Raw genomic sequence first — 22,454 nt, 5'->3', positions numbered from 1 at the left:
TCACAATAACACCAATGACATAATTCTGTGTGACAGGTAGCCATTTTGTATGTTTAATTATAATTAGGTATTTTAAGTTTTTTTTTAACCATGTGGATGTTATATTTATATATTTGTAATGTAAAAATGAATTAAATAAGTGCTCAACCATGAAAGACAAAAGTGTCAAAACAATTCCTAGATCTTAGTTTTTTAAATACATTGCCAAAATGTAACATTAAATATTAGATGAATAAACTTTTATCATGCCAAGGACAGTCTTTACAAATTGTATATATAATTTATGCCGGTTCTAAGTTAACGTAAAGGATTTTGGTGTCTGAACAAGGGAATGACAGCACTTTCAACTTTGTAGAATGACCCAACTGTGTCCGTGGGGGAGACAGTCTATATAGGGTTAATTATGGTTTGGGTGAGTGACTGCTCGGATGGCAGCGCAGAGAAGCGTGTAAGACTGCGACTCTGCTTCCTGTTCTGAACCCTGGGTCACTAAGTCGTTAAGTTCAGCTCCATCCAATGTGGGATGGATGCCGTCCCTCCCAATCAGACCAGGCTCTCCCCAAAACGTCTTCCAGTGATCAACGAAGCCCACATTTATTGGGCACTACCTCGACAACCAGCGGCGGAATGACGACATGCGGCTACATACATGTCATCACTGATCAAGTATGATACCGCCATTATTAAAACAAAGAATGTTTACGAGAGAACGGATCAGATTTAAGAACTTTTGTCGGAAGAAATGCGTAAATATGACCGCTTATACAACCCGTCTTTGGCGAACCCTGTGCCCCCCCAATTACGTCCCTCCGCTAAACAACGTCGAAGCAACTATTCGATTGAAGAAAAAATTGCTAGACGGTTAACAACGCCTCGCATAGATAACGGATAATTCGCTGAAAAATAACACTATACAATCAACTCAGTATAGCTAGAGCTGCGAAAGGTTTGATGACATCAGAGACACTGGCAACAGGAAGTGACGCAACACGCTTACCGTGACAGATTTGGAGGCGGAATGATGCAGGGGTTAGGTTTTGATGATTTTAGCATGGTTTGTTTTATTATGTTTTAACATGTTAACATGCAGTCAATCACATGCACCTGGAGGGACTAATTGATTACAGGGAGCCCTGGCCAACAGCGTTGCAGAATGAAAGGACCACCCCTCCCCAATCAATACAGCTGCTATTAAAGGGCATCAAACTATGACACTCACTACCATTGCACTCTTCGAGACTTTTTATTGGCTGAATGCCTGTCAACAAGGTATTCAGGGGACGTGCAATTTTGTCAAAGCCAGACTGTCATGAGGACATCCCGAGTTCTTCACAACCACACATGGAGGACGTTATATGTCAATGATGTTTATTCAAGTTCTCCCAAGCCGTAGAGCTGGGTGCTCACAGGTGCCAAAGCATGGACGAATAAACAATAAAACACCTTCGATGTACACAATAATGATCTTGAATACAAGCTCAGACTTCAGTCAGCGTACTCGGCACATATTGCCTGCACTGCCACCCGGCGTAGCCCACCACCCCTGATCGCTCCATTAGGTGAGACTTATATACACCTGGGTCCCACCAATTCTAAGCACATAATCCCATGGGGATACTAACGACCATGAGATAATTATGCAGACAAGGTATTACCAGATCCCATACCCAATTTCCCTATGTTAACAGATTTTAAAATAACACATTACACGTCCACAAGTAACTTTAACAATAATTAGGAAGCAAACATTAATAACTCGACACAATTCACCCCCCTCCTTTCCCACCATACTTGGTTTCTCCCACTACCCACGATGCAACAGCACAGGTATAAAACACTGAGTAAAAGATGGGAATGGACGTTTCTCAAAGTCAAGATGGCCCTCACAATGTCTGCTGACGTCAGGTGAGAAGGGGTAACCAGGGGCCACAGAGAACAGAGGGTAGCTCTGTGACACTTCCTCCTCCTTCTGCAGACGACCACCGTCGTCCCAAGTGTCAATACTCCACCCCTCCAAGAGCTGGGGTCAACAGCCCCATTTTAGCCTTTTCCTCCTCTGGGATACGAGACATAAAGTCAGCCACCTTGTTCCTGGCTCCCGGGCAGTATTTCACAGTAAACTGGTAGGGCTGGAGAGAGAGACCATCTCGTTATCCGGGCATTAGTCTTTCATGCGGTCCAACCATTGCAGAGCCCGATGGTCGGTTTCTAACACAAAGGGTCTCCCCAACACGTACCGTAGTGAATCCGTGGCCCATTTGATGGCCAAGCACTCCAGTTCCACTGTCGAATAACTGGTTTCCCGAGGGAAGAGTTTACGACTCAAGAATGCCACCGGTCTGCTCGATCTCCGTCCACTTCCTGTAGTAAGCAAACTCCCTGGTGCCCTGCAGGATCTGGTCCATTAAACGTTGGAAAGTCACTCGTGCCCCCTGCAGTCCAAATGGCATAACCCTGAATTGGAATAGCCCAAATGGGGTTCTAAACAGGCTGTTCAGATGTCTGAAGTCAATGCAAAATCTAAGGGTTCCATCCTTTTTGGGGAATAGAACAATGGGGCTACACCACTCACTAAGGGATGGTTCGATTACCCCCATGGAGAGCATAATATCCAGTTCATCCTTAAGCACTGGCACCAGGCATTCAGGGATCCGATAACTCTTCTGGCGGGCAGGAGTTACCTCCCTAAGGATGACATCACGTAGCACCAAGTTAGTACACCCCGGTTTCTCCTGAAACAGCCTGGGATACAGCAGTTGCTTTATCTGGCTTATTTGCGGTGGCTCTAGATGGGATATATCAACAGCTTGTGGGGTGGAGCTGGTTGGAAAGTACTGCTGTTGGTTCTTCCTCACCGACCACTCAAACAGTTGTACGGCCCCGGTCTCCTTCCTGGGGTGGAACTTTCAACAAATTAATATGGAAGTTTTGAGTTTTCTTACCCCGCTCTGGCATGGAGATCGCGTAGGTAACTCAGTTTTCCGCAGCACCTCATCGGGTCCATGCCACTAGCTAGCAACTTGTTCTCGGTGGTGGGTAGCAGCAGCAGCACTTTTTGGCCAGGCTCCAACGATCTCTCCCTTGCCCTCTTATCGTACTGTGGCGTAATGGTTTCCTATCCTACCGACAACGCCACTTGGGATAGGCCCAAGACCTTTTAAAGCACACAGGTTCGTTCCACTCAATAGGCAAGGGCTCGTGGTTCCCAGTTTACAAAAGCATTTTTATTTAATAAATATACATTACCATAAAATCTAACATTCATCACAAAATAAGAAAAGAAAACTAATTGCTAAGGCCTAATGGTGAGAAGCGCCGGTGAAGGGGAAGGAAAATTAATAAAACCAACTTTGAGAAAACAAACCAGAGTTCGGTCTAACACGGAGAGAGAGAACGAGAGGACACTTACCCCCGGTTGAGAGGACCAAAGAGCAAAAAGGAGCACTGTGCACAGAGCCCTCTGTCGCTACTCTGCGCAGACAGACACCTGACCTGGAAATAATGCATCAGTGGGGCGCGAGAAGGGGGGCAGCCTTTATATACTACCGCCGCCCTAGTGGTCGGCAGGCGCAGTTAACTGTAGCAGGACAATCCTATTTCCATACTGCTACAGTACCAAACCTTTTGTGTTTGCTGGGCTTTGTGGAGGTGTTCCTGGGCCAGTGATGTCATCCCTTCCAGCCCTCATTTGGGCCCTCATTTGGACCACGTATTGGACCACACATGTTTGTGTTTGACCCAATATTTTAGCGGGTCTTCACTCCGTGGAATGTTTGATTCAGCCAAATATCTGGTGGTCTCTACAATACAAATAAACATCCATAATTACACAATGCAAATGACAGACTTTGCCTGCCTATTGCCAACCTTGTTAGAGGAAATCAAATTGAAGTGCTCCCACATCTCGGAGCGACCTCTCTTTGCCACAGGTTCCATTGTAAATTTGCTACTACTACTACAACAACACTGACTTTGACTGTATCAAACCAACAAGCCCGTAGCCTGTTTCGAGCCCATCTGAATCAAATCGAAGCGGTCACGTGACTGTGCGCAGGACCGAAGCTTCGGACGTCACTGATGACGTCAATGAGCCGGACCGAAGCTTCGGACGTCACTGATCACGTGATCAGCAGCGAACGAACCGAGCACCGATACATTTGCTTCGCCTTGCACTGGTTCATATTTCGACACAAGCTTTGAAGCAGGAGGGTCGGAGGTAACAACACTAGTATACAGCCAATCCTAGAAAGGCTTGCACTTGCCTTATTGTGGAAGGGACAGGCCAGTTCGATACAGATGAGATTTTATCCGGGTCAGGTTCATCACCCGTAAAGTCTTAATCATGGTTCGCGAACACGTCCTTCCACTTGAGCAGCAGGGTACATAGCTCCTCATGTTGCTGCTTAGAGAGATTTAGTCAGTTAGTCAGGTTCCTTACCTCTTCAGGCAGGTCCTGCTCCATGTGGTTGGCTGTGGCATCTACCAGAGCCACTTCAACACAATTGTCTTCCAGAGATGAGCGGCTAAGGTCGCGAGACCCATGCACATCAGCTTCATTCACGTGGTACAGCTTACCCAATTTCTGGTACCGCCCTATTGACAAGGTGTAGGGATAGGGGTTACAGACACGAACAGGGTTGCTCCCATTTCTTACCACTGCTAGCGTCCTAGCTACTCCAACATTGTTAGTTTCTGGAAGTGCTTCCATCAGGACACAGTAGTCCGTTCCTCCTGGGCCCATCCAAGCACGGCCCCACACCAGCAACTCACTCTTTGGGGGGACTTGGATATTTTGCTGAGTAGTTGGCCGCACTTATCCCAGGAATCCATCTTCTGTCATGGTGCATAGCAAAAGCATCCCTCAACTCTCTGGTTCTTCAGCTTCTGTGGAATGGAAACAGTCCTTCCAGGCCGTTGAAAGAGTGCATCCCAGCAGGCGGTCACAACATTCATACCGACGGAGGGGTGGGTGCAGTGCCTATCTTTAACAACGATAACAATATCTTTAACAATCACAACGTCCAGGTATTTTATTTTATTTATTGTATTTATTTTATTTCTACATCCAGATCTACATCCGAATCTCCAGGCCGTTGGCTGCCCTTATGCTGCATTAATATGACCTGAGACCCCGTATCTAACAGTCCTTGCAACTCAACCCCCTCAATCGTTACTCCTATTATTGGACATTGCCCGATAAATGCTTCAGTGGCTCTCGACTCATCTGGTAAATTAGCAACCCCTGCCCCTCGCTTCTCAGTAGCAGGGCAGCTAGTTTAAAGCCGCAGATTGGCCTTCCAGGTTTATCCCAGTCATTAGCACCTGACGCTGGTCGCGGTCGCTCTCTCTTGTGTCGGGGGCTGTGGGGGGAGCATTGACTGGTTGAAGGAGTGGTTTATGTTCCTTCATAAGTTCTTGTGATAGTCCTTGCATCTGGGATTTCACATCCAACATGTTCAAATGTACTTTGTAAAGGACTGTGTGCAAAAAAAATAACATTTTTCTTTAGCAATGAGAAAGGAGATACCAGCTGGACGATTATCATACAATCAGAATAAAATCCCATGGATAACTGGATCAGCGAGCCTGAATCTTGCATTATATACATTTAAGGCATTTTACGTTAAGAAAAAAAATAAGGTCTAAAGGAGACGGAATACACAGCATCACCGAGTTGAATGATTTCCAGTCAGGTTGTCTAAGCTGTCTGTCCTGAACCAAGGTCACTGCTAACTTGATCGTTGTTCCCTCCTGTTCTTGCTTTACACCAACTCTCTTGGCGCTGTCATTCGCTCGCATGGCTTCTCTTACCACAGCTATGCCGATGACACCCAACTAATTCTCTCCTTCCCTCACTCAGACACCCAGGAGGCGGCTCGGATCTCTGCCTGTCTAACTGACATCTCTCAGTGGATGTCCGCCCACCATCTGAAAATCAACCCCGACAAGACTGAACTACTTCTTTCCCGGAAAAGATTCGCTTACCCAGGACCTGACAGTCAACTTTGGAAACTCCGTGCTAACGCCCACTTTGACCGCTAAGAACCTCGGCGTCACACTCGACAGCCAACTCTCCCTGACTCCCAACATCACTGCGACAACGCGATCTTGTAGATACACGCTCTACAATATCAGGAGAATACGTCCCCTTCTCACTCAGAAGGCAGCGCAGGTACTGATTCAGGCTCTTGTCATCTCCCGCCTAGACTACTGCAACTCCCTCCTGGCTGGTCTCCCTGCCACCGCCATTTGACCTCTGCAGCTCATTCAGAATGCAGCAGCTCGACTGGTCTTCAACCTTCCGAAATTCTCCCACACTACTCCACTCCTCCGCTCTCTTCACTGGCTACCGGTGGCTGCCCGCATCCAGTTCAAAACATTGGTGCTCACGTACCATGCTGTGAATGGATTGGGTCCAACTTACATCCAGGACATGGTCAAACCCTACATCCCAACCCGCACTCTCCGCTCTGCATCTGCAAAACTACTCGTTCCTCCCTCACTGAGAGCAAAACACTCGACTAGATCACGACTCTTTGCTGTCCTTGCGCCGAAATAGTGGAACGAGCTCTCTGAAGACACCAGGACCGCAGAGAACCTTCACATCTTCCGCCGCAAACTAAAGACACACCTCTTCAGACTCTACCTCGACTAAAGACTAACAAATTGTAGCACTTAAATTGTACTTGTAATGTCACTCATCTATAGCAAATTGTAAATTTGCTTATTTGAGGAAATTGCACTTTCTTGTTTCTTCTCCCGAGTTTGTACCCTATGGTTGAATGCACTTATTGTACGTTGCTTTGGATAAAAGCGTCCGCTAAATGACATGTAATAATAGTAATAATATGCCATTTGAGTACCAGGAAATGATGCGGCACTCCTTGAAATTGCATAGAGATGGTTGTTTTGATGTAGGGTTGAAGAGTGAGAGCCTTGATGATACACCCAATACCTTATTGATCTTATTGGTTGTTTATCCCTGGGCAGCCTGTTATTGCATTTCCTACCCCATAGATTTATGACTTGCATGAAGCCTCCCTGCAAGCTTGAGTAAATGAGGTCACGTTAGTGGAGAAGCTGCAATCTTTAAGAAAATGGTTCAAAAAGTCTGTGCCTCAAATTGGAGGATGTATTATTGCATATTTAATAGACCGAAGTAAAAAGTTGTCTTCTAATAATCCGTCCAGCAGTGAATCCTTTTTAGCACCTATTTTGTGACTAAAATCCTTTATCCTTTTCAGTTTGTTTAATGGGCGAGTCCATTAATGGTACTGATCTTCAGTGTAATTCTCTCCTAATGATGATTTGTAGGAGGGGAAACTGCAGAGGAGCTCCAGTGGCCACCCCTAATTCTCCCCCTGTAAAAAGTCTGTTCTCTCTGGACACCGTCTCTCCACTTGGGTCAAAGCACCGGGGTTGTTAGCAAGTATCCTCTTTTATAACGCCTCATCTCTAATGAGGCCCACTAAACTCAGTGCCCACTCAGCCAAGACTCCCTCATCCTTTCATTTGCTTTCTCTTGCCCCCTTTCTCTCCCTCTTATACTGTCAACAGAGTAGCATTCATATTAAAACTGCTCTGTATTATACTAATGCTTACATACACTTACTAACACTGCTCTGTATTATAGTGTAAGTTTACTTATTTAAGTTATTGTTGTTCCTGGCAGATTCAAATGTTTTCAAGTTCCATTACTTTCCCAGAAAATGCTCGGAGTGACTGACAGTTTACCAGCTTTAAAAAAACAAAAACAAACAACAACAAAGCCAAATATGATGTTGTTGCGAAAGGTGATGTAGAAACTGTCTGGTTGGATGATAACCAGTGTCCATTTATATAGAAATTAAAATGGATAAATTGGTAAAACGAGAAATAGGCAATAGGGATGATGTTAAGTCTGAGACTGCTTCTGTGTGTAACTCATATGTTGCTTGTCACCCGGAACCGTGCGCCCGTCAAACTTTCCATTCTTCCAATGCACAATGCATTTACTTGTGGATGATTTACTTGAAATTCACAGTATTTTTTAAACAATTGGTGTCACATGAGGTTTTTCATGGTTTTTCAAAAAGCTTGCTTCTAATTTCTTCCTACAGCCAAAGATTTGTGTTGACTATTTTTTATCTAGCTGCATACATATCCAAAATCCATTGGTTTTCTGTGAGCAGCGTGAGCTCTGACAATCCCACACTAATCCCATTTGTCTGTAGATTAACCCGAGAGGGGCCCACAGCAGTTTTGACCTTGGAGCTCCAATGAGCGCTTTTCCAATTAGAGAATAGAAATGTCTCATTCCGTCTTTTTGCATCTACTAGAGTCCCACATTATAATTGGGTAAAACTTTATAATAACCACGCACTAAGAAGGTGTGTTTATTTGCTCTCAAGCACGTCAAAAAGAAGGCTGACATTGTAGAGAACAATGATTGTCACTTCCTGTTGATTTGCAACCCCTCACACTGTCATGAAACTCTGAAGCTGGGTGATTTATTTTGTCACTCACAAACAATCAAATGCAGTAAATGAAAAAATGAGATTTACCCGTTTGCTTGGATAGGTGGATCAGAAATACATCAGCGCCAGGAATCCCATATTTCAAAGAGACTTAAAAGAACTCTTTGAAATATGACAGCGAGGCAAAGAGAAGGCTAGGCTCCCAGAGACCGCTGTGGAGGAAAGTGATGGATGGAGAAAGGGTGAATAAAAACAAAGTTGAAAGAGGAAAGGGATAAGGTTAAATAGAAAAAGAGCAGATATAGTGTGTGAAAGGATAACGCCCAAACTCAACATCAGAGTATCTGACTGAAAGAGAAGAAGAGATATTCATTGATTCATCATGAACAATACATTGGATCAAAGATATAAATGCTTGAGGAGATCCATTCCACTTTTAGTGTGGAATTTGGCTCCTGCACATGAATAGTTCTTCAAATGTCCCGTAAATTGTAGATCTGTGTTTCATTCGAGATCTAAAATGTCCTATCATCTGTTTCTTTGTCAGTGAGCCCGAGTGAGACTTTGAAAAACGCAGATTTAAGTATCATTTTATAGCCAAGCATTTCCATCTAGCTCTTTCCAAAAGCTGGTGGTAAGAGAAAGAAACTAAAAGGAATTCTGTACTTCCTGTGTCTTTTATTCTTCAATCTTCATCATTCTGTTAAATGATCGCTCACAGATGTGTAAAAATCTTTAATGCTGCAGCATCAGTGATCACTGGGCCTTTACATTGGAGCAACTTGCTTCAGCGTAGCACATTCATTACTATTGGAAAGACATTACCAACTTTTCACCTTTTGTAAAGTTACTGAGAAACCATGATCCATGCCGCCATATCTTTGCGGTTGGCCCTGAAATCCCTAAAACTACTGCCCCCCCTACATGCTTTAATTTACACAGTACCCCAGAGACAGTGTTGTGTTGTGTGATAAAGCGGGGATCACACAAACGCAGGCCATCTCTGCTTTGTAAAGAAGATAAATCAATGTGTCATAGAGCAGTCAGACGGAAGCTGCAGGATATGTGAGGTGTGAGAACATTATTGACATATCATTAATTTTTCAACTGACATTTGTGTGTGTGCGTGTGACCGAGACAGAGCAAGAGAGTGCACAGATAGCTGGAAAGACGCAGGCGCAAGCACAGACGAAGTGGACTTAAAAGCAAAGTTTAAAAACAGAAATGTTATCTGTTAAATTATGGTTTTCTATCCAGGTTTTGACAATGTGGCCCAACGTGATCATTCCATCATGGAGTTTTCGGACACAGTTGCATCGGACAATGAAGATTTTTTGTATTCTAAAATGTCTGGAAATACGGAGGACCTTTTGCTTTATGACTGTTCCACCCATACGGTTTCTAGGCTGACCTGAATCATCTGCCCTGTAGCTGGGAAGTGAGCATCTGTTTAATGTGAAAACGTGATTTTTGTTAGTATTTACAAATCATAATTTCAAAACCGCTTAATGTCCTGCTGGTTCCATCTGAGTAAGCATTTGCTATCATTGTGGGGAACTAAACTGGAATCATGATGCGATAAGAGAAGTGAGAACACCATCTGATTGAAACACTGACTTTCTGTGGCTCATCATTAATATGGTGACAGTCTCTACTACGGATTGATTGGCTACAATATGGTCACATGCTCAGTTGCTACACTGATACACAGCTGATTTCACTTTGCTGTGAAAGCTGTTATATGTCCTGGAATTTCAGTTTCTTGCCCGTTTAAAGGAACAGTTGAACATTTTGGAAAATGTGTTTGTATTGTTAGGGTTTCGGAAAGCTCTCGAGGGAGGCCTCAATCCTTTGTTCTCGTCCCGGCCGGAAACGAGGACACGAATGAGTCAATTCGTTTAAATTCAAAAATCAAAAAGTATTTAATAACTAAACAACGTTATAAGGAATGCAATTACAAAGTGAAATACTAAGCGAACAGTGGAATATTTCGCGAAATAGAGAATCCTCTGAGCAAGTCTAAAGTGACTTTTCAAGGCGGCTGCAGGTCAGATTCTAACAGTCTTTTTCCCCGCCATGGTCCTTTGAAACCTCTTGAGGTGTGTCTTCCTTGGTGCATTTGAATGTCATTGGCTTCTTCTTCAGAGTGTCCCCTCCTGGACTGTCCCCTTCACGTCGAGGTGTGAAGCTGCAGCTGTAACCTGAAACCTCTCTGTCCTATCTGTCCCTCACACTCCAATGCACTCAATGTAGATTCAGTTGGCTTTATGCCCCAATGAGTGAATTTACCAAAGCATACATCGTTTAAGTCTTCATCTTATAACTAGTACACGTTAATGTGTACAGTGTTTATATGATTTAAATGACTATGAATTGTGTTTGATTGAAATTGCATTCACTTCATCTAACATGTTAATGTAATAACTAATATCTAACATCACACAACCTATAATTCTAACACTAAACATTATTACACGTACTATAATTTCCTGACAAGGGGTGCACTTCTGGCTTAAACAGTATTCACTAGAAAAATCCACATTTTACAAGGGAGGAAAAACATTAATCACAATTTTTCAACCTCATCTACACACTAATGAGTTGCAAATGCTAATGGTTGCAAAACACTGAATGTAAATGCAGCTTTTGTTAGTTTCCAAGAAACCTCACACAATACCTTTCACTGCAACAAAGACTGCAAATAGGGTGGAGGGCACAATTAGCCTAACTGTCCTGATGTAACAAAATTAATCTACCATACCCTTCACAGTTCACTGATTATAACGTTGTATCATTTTTTTCCAAATCTCCAACGGTTGCGTAACAGTGACGACACAGAAAGTAAATACGCACGTCCCGCAATCTTAAACTAAACCCGTTCAGTCTGTCTGACTTTCAAATGATGAAACCCTGCACACTTTGGTGCACATGCCTTACTCTCGGTCATCTGAAAAGATTAATCTATCCATATGTGCAGGAAACACAGAGGATGACTAATTCTTGGTTTATGAAAAACTATGTTCCCAATTGATGTAATTTATTGACTTTGACACTGAATGCAGATTGGCCATAAGGTTTAATCATAAAGTTGATAAATGATTGGGTTGTTCCATACACAGTATTCTTCAGTGAATAACAGCATATGGGCTCGTAGAAACAAGCTGTACGGACTCCCTGCAGGCTGCTCTGCTCCTCCAGAGTGAAATAAAAGTAAAACATGTGGGTCTGAAAAACATACAGATTCATCATCGGAAAGACAAACTGCTTTGTTCTCTGGCTCTCTGTATAGCGCCTTAGAGACATCTGATAAATATAGATTTTTGTTACTATGCCTGACATGTATTAATTGATGGTCAGATCGATTTACGAATAGGAGTTATGCCCCTGACTGACATCCGTCTCCAGTGTCCTGTGTGTCTAACCTATAAGCAGCTGATGACCACAAACCACACAGTGTGGGTCATGAACACTAAATGCTTATGCTGGAGATCCATCAATATTTGAATGAGAACCCTGGAGCTCACCGCTCACTTGATCAATAAATAGCTGACATGAAAGCTCTGTAGCTCATGAAATATTGAAGGTCTCTGCTCATTTTTAGATGTGGCTCAAAATGTCCCCTTCAAGTTGTCATACTATTTGTGATACTTTTGACCAAAAGTAGGCCGCAAAGATTGTGAATGTACAGGCAAAGGTGAATCAATCCGCTACAGCAGTGGCTGCCAAACTGGGGATCTTGGTGGGCCGACGGAAGGATCTGGGATCACCCTAAAAAAAAAAGGAAAAAAGAAAAAGAGAAACCTTGAATTTAAAACTTGAAATAAATTTACTTGAAAATATGTTTACAAAATGTAATAGTGGGAAAGTAAAGTGATATTTAATTATTTTATAAATAAAAACACATTTTCTTTTTTATAGTTCGTACATAGTTATTAATGGAAAGCCAAGGTAAATATGCAAAGTTCTATGTTTGAATTTTAAGAGATGCATGTTTTGACTTGTGTTTTGAATGTACATTTCTTTGCGAGCTGTTGGCAAAGTTATTCATTTTTAGAGATGGGAGCCAAGTCTGAGTGAATGTCAAGGATCCTCACATAAATCCCTGATCTGATCTGATCTGCCCTAAAATGGATATTTATCTCAACCACCTGTCTGGTGGTTCCTTGAAATGAGCAATTCAAATACATAGTATATCACGTATTTAGAGGGTATCATCGTCGACATAGAAGCGTAACGTATGTGTGTGACCGTGATGAATACCGCAGAATGTAAGGTTGTGGAAACCCAGGGGTCCATACAACCAGCCCCTCTGTTCGGTTGCTCTGCTGTGTTCTGTGCTTTCTTTCTGCGGAGCTGCAGACGTGAATGGGCAGTAGTCAGTCATGGACACACCTGGACTCTGTGTGTCCCATGCATGACAGCCCTAGATGCATTTTACTGTCCTCCATTTCTGGCTTTCGGTTGCTTACTTTTGTTTTTATAGCTCCACACCCACAGATCCAAGCCCTGCCCTCGCTCCTTTATGGGTCGCTCCGGCGATAATGGCTGTATTGCCACCGTGTCTTCCATTTGTGTTGCAGGTTTAGAGCCGGGCAGTGACTCCATTTCAATCAGCTTATGATGGTTCAGGTAAATACCAAACACTAGTTGTCTTTCATTTATTTTAAGAAAAATATGTAGTTTGAAATCCACTTATTGAATTTAATCAACCACTCACGTAACAACAATAAAATTGAAATGTGCCCTGGCAGTTTCAAACCTAGTCAAGTTTACCTATTTAACGTATTTAAAAATGGAAAGTACCCCACCAGGTGTTGGAAAGCTGTTATTACAGTCATAGAATCCAGAAGCTTTGCTATGAACAAAACTTTTTTTTAAATAGTTTTTCTACGTACTTATATCACATAATGGGTTTGCTGAGTTGAATCTAGTATACATTTATTTATAATTGCATGCACATCAGCAGGATTTAGAGTTGTAATTGCAATCACTTATTGTGAAAAAGAGATGTTGGCTCAAATAGGCTTTTGTCACCACAGGCCTTTTTTTCTTGTCACATTAGGGAAGGCAAAAATTGCTAATATCAACAATGTGTACGTGTCCAAGGAACCGGGACAGTCAGCCAGCATCCATTCAAATTTTTGTTTTTACACCTTTGCCTGTCCCTAATGTGAAAAGGGAAACTTTCCCTAAATTATTTTTTAGGTGATGATCAGATAAAAGTGCTGTGTCTGGAATGCATATATATAGATGCTTTGTTACTGTTATGAGTAACACCTGCTTTCCCTTAGACGACAAAACAGAGTAACATTTGGATGCAGGGACCTGCTCACGCAGAGGCTGGAGGTTGACCTCCATAAAACATGCCATGTTAGATTCTCAAAGCTAGCCCTTAGAATACAAGACAATTCCATTGGATAACTCAATTGCTACTTTATTAAAAAGTAACATTCAATACGCAATGATAAAATGCCTGTACATTAGTTTGTGTGCGCCGGGGGAGCAAAGGTCTCCCAGAGAAGACTGAGTGAAGGGCTGCTGGTCAGCTGTGAGGAGTTCTCATGCTGTGTTCATCGAGAATGGAGGGGTCACCTCATCAACGAGTGTCTGACCCGCTCTGAAGGTTTCAGACTTTATGTAGTTCATCTTCTTGCAGACAGATTCAGATGCAAATTGTTATTCATATTTTGATTGTTAAGGTCATGTTAAAGACTGCAACACACAGGGACAAATTCAGCAAAAAAACCTCTCAAACCCAGAGTTTTATGATAGTTGTTTCAGGTCAGACATTCTGGTATGCCCTCATGCCATGAATGCAGCATTAGTCCTGAGAGGAGGAAGGTGACTGTAGGGTCACCTACACTGTTTGGGGAGTCTGTCCAAGATGGGCAAAGGAACTACCCTGTCCCATTTCACAATAATCAAACCATGACCTGTAAAACCAACCGAGGCCACTCCAAAATAACCTCACACGTGGATGACAGTTGTGATGGCACAAAGGTGTGCATAAATATAGACTGAGACTCCTGTAGAACCGCTGACAGATTCATGTAATACTGTAGGGCCCTATTATGGAGGGAGGAATGCTGCACCGGTTCATACAGATGCCATTGTGCATTCATACAGAAGTCATTCAAAAATAAACACAATATTTGAAAATGGCATTTGACAGAATATTGCGTTACTTCACACAATAGTGGAGCAGTCTCACAACAGATTCAACCATATTTCAATGGACAACATGAAGCACCGTCTATATGAGATGGCAGTATTTAGCTCTGCAACAATGTAACAGCAATCAGAAGAAAAATCAAGTTAAAATAAAGACTAAGATGGAGGTGAGTGCTGGGTGAAACTTGTAAGTCAGTCCAGCTTTGCAGTTTTTGGGCTCATATCAGTGGCTTTTCACTCGCCAAAATGTTGTATCATTGTTTAATTGCTTCATTAAAAAAAATTCAAAATGACTACTGGCAAAGTTACTGGCAAATGACACACAGTCCATCGATTCTCTAGCTAAATGAGAAAATGGAGATCACTTCATGCGCCGACTCTTAATCGTAAAATAACGATTCAAAGATAAATGTCAAGTATGCAGATATAATTCTCAAGGGTAAACTTATGGATATGAAGTGACAGGCTGATGATAAGCTAAGACCATGTTGAACAATATTGCATTTCTAAGTGTAGTTTCTCAGTTTCAGGGCATGTGTGGAAGACTTCGTCATGCTAATTATATGACTACGGAGAGACTAATAATTCAGAAAAGCTAGCTAATAACTCATTGTGTCTTAAGAGATGTAATACTCAGTGACAGGTACAAAATTAAGTAAATGGCATACTAAACTGGCTAATACAAATTCTATTAAGGGACTATGGCATGGAGCAGTGTTAGGTTAGATAAGAAATTTTCTCCATGAGTTTCAGAAACCCTCGTTTTTTGGACAGTAAGAAACAAAAGCAGTGTTTTAATGGCAGCAATTTGAGCTTTTTGTAGAAAATATCCCTCATCAATATGATTAACAAACAGGATCGTTTAACAACACACTTGGATCATTGCCCTGCGAAATATGTCCCCTCCCGGCTATGGGTCTGGAGATGCCTTTTGATTTTGTCAGAACGGCTGAAGCATTTGCCACACACAGGGCAACTGTACGGCTTCTCCCCAGTATGGATCCTCATGTGCACTTTCAAGTGAGCCATCTGAGTGAAGCCTTTTCCACAAATCTGACAGCGAAATGGTTTTTCTCCTGTGTGGCTCCGCTGGTGCTCCTGGAGTCTGCCAGAGGAGCTGCAGCATTTCCCGCATACTCCACAGCGATAAGGTTTTTCTCGAGTGTGCACTTGTACATGTACGTGCAGGTGGCCAACATGACTGAACGCCTCACCACAGACCTTGCAGGAAAAGGAAGACATGTGGCCTTGTAAGGGAGATTTTTGATGGGGGCAGTCCACGGCATTGGCTCCTTGGTTGCGCATGTGAGAGGCCTGTCCTCTGTTGGCTCCACTTCCATTGCCCTTAACACCAACCATCTGTCCTCCATTCTCCACCCCGATAATGTCAATGTTGTTCTCATTTGAGCAGTTTGGGTTGACTGGTGCGAGTGGCTGGGCGCCGCTGTTGGAAGAAGTGGAACCCCTATGGCCTCCACTCTCCACCTTCACATGCCTCGAGGAGCCTCGGAATGCAGGATCCCTCTCCCTGTTCTCCACACCTTGACTCTGCGGGAGGTTGGCTGTATGGGGGCCATCTTGCGGATACTCATTAACAACGCGTGGGGGGGTGAACAAGTTCTCTGGTGTGCTGCAAGAACCATGGCCACGGAGCTGATCATCTCCTTGGTTGGCCCGGAGATCTCTTTTATCCTTAATCTGAATAGGGATGCGTTCTTCATGCCCCATGCTGGGACTCCACTCACGCCGTGGGTGCTCGCCATCCTCTTCGTCCAACAGTGTCATGGAAGGACGATCTGTGAACACAACATGAGAAGAGATCAGATGAAAATACATCAACTTCATTGCTAAACATAACAGTGTACCTTGCAATGCTAGTTGAACTACACGACCAACTACTGATTGTTTATATCTCCAGGGAAAGGTGAACTAGCTTGCTGCTTCAGGATTTTTTCTATAGAGGAGACCATTTACAGAAGAGACCTTGAAGAGCCACATGGTGTTATTTGGTAAAACACCCCTTTACCAGACTTTTTCAAACCTAAAATGCAGATAGCGGAACTCACCATCTTGTCAGAAAACTTATAGCCATTTAGAAACAAATAAATACATCTAAAAGGATAATGCCTTGAGCAATATACTAATTTAATGTGTATAAATAAGCTTCAAAACATTCCGGGCAAAGCAGCATGATTATGTATAATGGACAATAATACATTATGTGGAGGCTAACGAAAGTATTCACGCCCTGTTTTTTGTTATAACGTAATACATATCTACACATGTATTCTAATTAAGAGGGCAATACTTATCGTGTCCGTAATATTATAATGGCAGCTTTAGCAATATTTACAGCAGTTTCAAACATAGGTCTACTCGTGAGGGAAGGCAGTTTTAAAATTGGAGTAAACAAACACTTTGACACGACAGGAACTTCGTGTGAAACCGTTTGGAGTTCATGTGTATCTATCCTGTCCAGTTAAATACCTTGTAACTTGATAGATTACTTACTATCAAGAGGGCACACTATTTTGCAGACATAACGGTAGCTATATGCTAACCCCGGGTTTAGGCTAGCCGGCTAAACTAGCTGGTGGGCTAACGAACAAAGGTTGCTAACGCGCTAGCCGCTACAACAACAGCAGCAGCTAAAGTCAACTAGCTCGCGAGCGGCTGAAGTTAACTGTTTGGAAGTGAGGGGACATTGCTCTGATAGTTTGTGTTGTGTTGTTTCATTATTTTTGCACGCAGTGCTTTTCCATTTCACTACGTACTGCCCCCTCAAAGAGTTGGCGGATAGGGCGTAAAGGGGTGCAACTCCACCGTTAGCTTTCAGCATCGCTAACCTGGCCATATCTCAATTCCAGCGTCTCGCAGCCTGCGTCTCAAATGGTCGTTCTCCCGCTCCCTGATCGCTATCTCCTCCTGGTACTCCAAAATCGTGTCCTCGACGGATTTGTAGATCTCCTGCGCAGCAAGCATGAGACGCTCAGTCAAAAAAACGTTTAAAAACTGCAGTTTGGTCATTTTCGTGGGTTGCAGAGTGCTCTTGCTATCATCCAAAATGGACCAAAAGATGCTAGACCCCGTCACGTGACCAAGTTATGTATTCCTCCTTCCACATTGTTCCCCGAGAGTTTGTGAGGCACAACTTATTAAAAACAATCTTACACCTTTTTAGATAAAGCAACTGTATACATCTCATACATTTTACGTACGTAACTTAAAAAGTAAACTCCTCCATCGTTGTCCAAGTCGAAAAGTAGATTCATGTAATAGTCACCACACGTATAACATACTGTTCCAGTTCTTGTTGATTAAATATCTTGTTAAATAGTTTAGCAGTTATAGGTGCTATGTTTCTCTATTTGACATCATAAATAATTATCATAAAGTCATTATTTTATTAAAATTACTTTAAAACGTTGAGTTTATCTATAACCAATTTGTTATTTAATAATAAAATATCCCGGCGTTTTGTTTTGCATTGTATATTATATAAATCATTTTCTGGCCCATTGCTTTTCCCTTTCCGTCTGATGATGTCTTGAGTATTCCCAGTCGTATAACTAGTAGAACAATAACTCACTCACACACTCCAGCCCGGCAGGAGGCGACACATACGTCCAAAGGACAAACAAAAAGCGCCAACAAAGGGGGAAATGACGCACCGTCAAAGTCGTGCACCGCTCCACGTGTGAGAAGAGCTTCGTCATATCGATCCGCTGTTCCACGATGAAGCGACCAAGTAAGTCAGCACTGACGTGACCTCTCGAAACCACATTTCTGACTTTATTGTCCACTTAATGCATCGAGCGAATACACGCCCTGTGTCGATCAAGAACAGTCTGCAATATATCGTTTTTTGGCTAATAACGTTATATTGTTCAAACCACGTTAAACTGTTTTATATTTTATCCTCAGAGTTAAAGAAAGCAAGTAAGCGTGTCTCGTGCTCCAAACGCTATAAAATACAGAAAAAGGCAAGTGTCCCTCCACGTTTCACTCATCACCGTTTCTTTAAAAATCAACGTGATCAGCTTATTGCGCACGAGGCCTGCGATGTACTGCTAACGTTGCTAATGTAACATTCGTGTCGACTCGTGTCGATTTTAATGTCAGAGTATTTATTTGCGTGTGTGTTTTAGGTTCGGGAACATGTCCGAAAGTTAAGAAAAGAGGCAAATAAGAAAGGAGTGCGCAAACGGCCGAAGAAGGACCTCGGCGTACCCAGCAGCGCTCCCTTCAAAGAAGAGGTGCTCCGCGAGGCGGAGCTCAGGAGGCTGCAGGTTGGCTCCATGTGGTGGTGTAATGAAGCACTTTCACACCGAACCCGTCATCTCCGCCTGAAGATAACGTGACGGGGTTTCCAGAGAGTCCATGTGCTGTGAATAATTCATTTTTCTTTCTTTCTGTCACAGATTGATGACGAAACGGAGAAAAAGAAACAAGCCAAAAAAGAGGCACGAGCCAAGAAAAAGGAGGTGTTCAGTAAAGCAACAGAACCCAAGGCCAAGAAGACCCGCCAGGTAAAAGGCCAACCCCCCCAAAGCAACGCTTTATCATTGTATTACAATGCTGTTTATTGACTTTTGTTTTCATAGGATGTGGTTGAAAACCAGGCAGAGAATCTTCCTGTCCCAGACAAGAGCTCAAAACCATACCTTTGCTCTGAATTAAATAAGGTAGAACTTCCCAGTCCAAATCAAGTGTTTTACAGCATGCAAGGAATGTATTTAGCCTGATCTCCCCTTACTCTTTTTCAGGTAATTGATGCCTCTGATGTATTAATAGAAGTCCTCGATGCTCGTGATCCACTAGGGTGCAGGTGTCCACAGCTGGAGGAAGCTGTGCTGCAGAGGGAAGGCAGTAAAAAGCTGCTTTTCGTTTTGAACAAAATAGGTAACATTGGCACTTTAACTAATGTTTAAAAACATGCCACAATGAGTAGATTTGAATGGGAAAAAAGGTCCAGTCTGGATTCAATGTTACATATTCTGCGTTGTAGATCTGGTACCGCAGGAAAATGTGGAGAAGTGGATACAGTGCTTACAGCTGGAGTATCCAGTTGTGGCGTTCAAAGCGTCAACACAGATAAAGGACAAAACGGTGGTAGGTAGTGCATTGGACACATTGGTGGTCAAACCAAAATCTAATGTTATAATATGGAGGACTGAGAAGGTTGAGCAGCTTGTGCTGTTATAACTGGTTATAACCTCCAAGAGTAACCCACAAACCACTCAATAAAGGGGCTCTGTCACAAGCAGAGCTCGTCTGTAGTGTTTGTTAACAAAGCAAAAATATTTTTCAGAAACAGACTTTCCACATTTGTGAACTTGTCTGGTTAACTTCTCTAACAGCAAGCAAGAAAGAGAAGGATTGTGGCCTCCAATGAAGTCCTGGACCGATCCAGAGCAGCAGCCTGTTTTGGAAATGGTTGTCTCACTGAGCTCCTTACAAGTTTTGCTGCTAACAAAGCGACTGAAGCGTCACTCAAAGTGGGCGTAGTTGGTGAGCATTAAAGCTTTATTCACAAAACAGAATTTTGTTTGAAATTTTATCTTGTTCTTTAAAATAAAGTGCTTCATCTGAATGCTTCCCTTTTTTTTCCCCTCAGGTTTTCCTAATGTGGGGAAAAGTAGTCTCATCAACAGTATGAAGGGAACCCTTGAGTGCAATGTCGGCGTCAGGAGAGGCATCACAAAGTGAGTGGTGAATAAGCATGAAAACCAAATTGTAGACTTTTATCGGTGCATATTAATGTGCTTTTTTAAAAGTCAGATCGCAATAGTCAAATGTTACCATTTACCACCCCTCAGATCCATGCAGGAGGTGCACATCTTAAAGAGCGTGACGCTAATCGACAGCCCAGGAGTCGTGGCGTCGCCATCGAACGCACCAGCCTCCTTGGCTCTGAGGAGCCTGCAGGTGGAGCAGGGCCAAGAGACTGTGCTGGAGGCAGTTAGAACTCTGCTCAAACAGTGTGACCACAGCCAGGTAACGGGAGTTCCCATCGCACCAGAGGATTGTGAAGTTTGGATAGTTTTATTTTTTCCATGTAAGTTTGAAGTGATTTTTTAACAAATTCCAGGTTGTCTGGTCTCATGGTTTCAGATCATACTGCAGTATAATGTCCCAGACTTCAGAAACTCTCTGGAGTTTTTGATGTTTTTTGCCAAAAAGCGTGGATATCTGCAGAAGGGTGGAGTCCCTAACACGGTGCAGGCCGCCACAGCTTTCCTAGCTGACTTGACAGGGTGAGGGTTTTCATGGAGGTAAAGGGGTGGCAGCATGTGTGGAAATGAGGACAAAACACAAGTCTAGATCTATTAATGAAGACTTCTAATCCAACGCTGATCACAACACTATGCCAATATAGCCACATTATTTATATTAATCAACAAAGTCATGCTTTCATATTCATTGATTTCACAAAATACTGTGTCCCATCAGAGCGAAGATAAGTTACCACTGTAAGGTACCGGAGAACCCCAGGCTCCCTGCCTACATGTCTGATGCTGTTGTCACAGAAATGCAGAACGGCTGGGATCTAAACATTTTGAAGACTGGCAACGAGGAAACTCTAAAAGGTAATGTTGGCTGTTTAATTTGTTTCCTGTGATAATTTGATTCCTACAGTAAACGTATCTTTTAAAACTGCACTGGACCGTCCGCTGCCTATGGTTTTCCTTTGCATAAGAGCAACATTGCCTCTTGGAGACCCTAATGGCCCTTTTTTAGACTCAATGTTAAACAATGTTTGCTTTTCAGGTGTTAAATTCCCAAGCCAAGCCTGCAGTATAGGCTTCATCTCTAAAGGCCCAACAGCAGGTCTGCTGAATGTCATCAATTCACCTGAAGAAAAACCTGGTGCTACAGAAAGAGTAGTAGAGCAGAATCAGAAGGTAATAGTTTTTGTTCAACCAGATTCAAATAATGTAGTCTGGTCGAAGGGAAATGAGGACAAAAAATCAAGTCTCGATTTCTAAATGAAGACTTCTAATCCAACTCTGATCCTGCTGGCTGTGCCCTTTTTCCTTCAAATTTTGGCATCTTACAGACGATTGAATAGTTAAACATCTTCTCTTGCAGCCTGTACAAAGCACTGGGGAGGCGATTAACACCGAAGAACCAGAAAAGGCACAGAGTAAGTTTGGTTTAAAAAAATATATACATCATTCTGTAGAACCTCATTCTCTAGGCTTATTTTTTTTACACCTACTTGTCTTTCAGAACCACCAGCCCGTGTGCCCTTCCAGGCTGTCCCCATTGACATGGGTCTCTCTGCCGATGACTCCTATGACTTCAACACAGATTTCAATTGAGCTCTGCTTTCTTTGTCTGGAGAACACTCAGACCTGGGTGTGTCAGCCTTTGGGCAGCTCGTGATGGGAAGTTGATTTTCAGAATCAGTTTAAAGGGCGTTGTATGGTGTCATGGTAGTCGTTGGCATTTGTGCCCTGCCTTTAAACTTTGAATCTGAAAGACAATGGGACAGTTTCCTGACAAGGACCGACCTTTTATCCATAACATTTTTCAGTTAACTTGATTGAAAGGTTTACAGTAGATTTTGTTCTTGCCCAGACAATGAACATCATGTAAATCTCCAGCAACTTCTTATTCCAGATGTTGTTGGTGAATAATCGCCAGTTTGAAATGTCAAGGTAATTTGTAATTTTCTTTACTGTGTATATATAGATGTACTATACATGTAATAAACCCTCTACGCCGCCATACTGTGTTAATTCTAGATCTTTTCCAAAACGAAGTTACACGCCAGCAGTCTCATGCTCTTCAAACCTAAACTGCATTTTCTTTGCAGGTTGC

At 42.8% G+C, this 22,454-nt stretch overlaps 2 protein-coding genes and 1 non-coding gene across 4 annotated transcripts; 2 read left to right on the top strand and 1 right to left on the bottom strand.

Moving 5' to 3' along the window:
• Window positions 1–13,869: 13,869 nt before the first annotated feature.
• Window positions 13,870–18,214, bottom strand: LOC120834628 (uncharacterized). 2 transcript variants are annotated; one of them, XM_040202710.2, is made up of 3 exons: window positions 17,846–18,214; window positions 17,474–17,594; window positions 13,870–16,423 (listed from the first exon to the last, which is right to left on the bottom strand). In XM_040202710.2, exons 1-3 carry the CDS (start codon window positions 17,897–17,899, stop codon window positions 15,507–15,509), a joined length of 1,092 nt encoding a protein of 363 aa, XP_040058644.1. In that variant the 5' UTR covers window positions 17,900–18,214; the 3' UTR covers window positions 13,870–15,506. The 2 variants fall into 2 exon arrangements, with proteins under 2 accessions (XP_040058644.1, XP_040058643.1); XM_040202709.2 differs by lacking the exon at window positions 17,846–18,214 and having other exon boundaries at window positions 17,474–17,654.
• Window positions 18,214–22,361, top strand: gnl3 (G protein nucleolar 3). The gene is made up of 15 exons (XM_040202704.2): window positions 18,214–18,375; window positions 18,552–18,610; window positions 18,776–18,916; window positions 19,049–19,156; window positions 19,232–19,312; window positions 19,394–19,529; window positions 19,636–19,739; window positions 19,988–20,138; window positions 20,245–20,332; window positions 20,447–20,624; window positions 20,742–20,884; window positions 21,081–21,217; window positions 21,399–21,532; window positions 21,720–21,774; window positions 21,861–22,361. The coding sequence occupies exons 1-15, from the start codon at window positions 18,363–18,365 to the stop codon at window positions 21,950–21,952; spliced, it is 1,620 nt and encodes a 539-aa protein (XP_040058638.2). The 5' UTR covers window positions 18,214–18,362; the 3' UTR covers window positions 21,953–22,361.
• LOC120835876 (small nucleolar RNA SNORA47) lies at window positions 19,794–19,865 on the top strand. Its single transcript, XR_005714632.1, has one exon. It is a non-coding gene; the product is annotated as a small nucleolar RNA SNORA47 (small nucleolar RNA).
• Window positions 22,362–22,454: the final 93 nt, after the last annotated feature.

This window comes from Gasterosteus aculeatus, chromosome 17 (assembly GCF_964276395.1).
Source record: "Gasterosteus aculeatus chromosome 17, fGasAcu3.hap1.1, whole genome shotgun sequence".
NCBI classification, from domain to species: domain Eukaryota; kingdom Metazoa; phylum Chordata; class Actinopteri; order Perciformes; family Gasterosteidae; genus Gasterosteus; species Gasterosteus aculeatus.
This window is presented reverse-complemented; position numbering and strand designations above follow the sequence as displayed.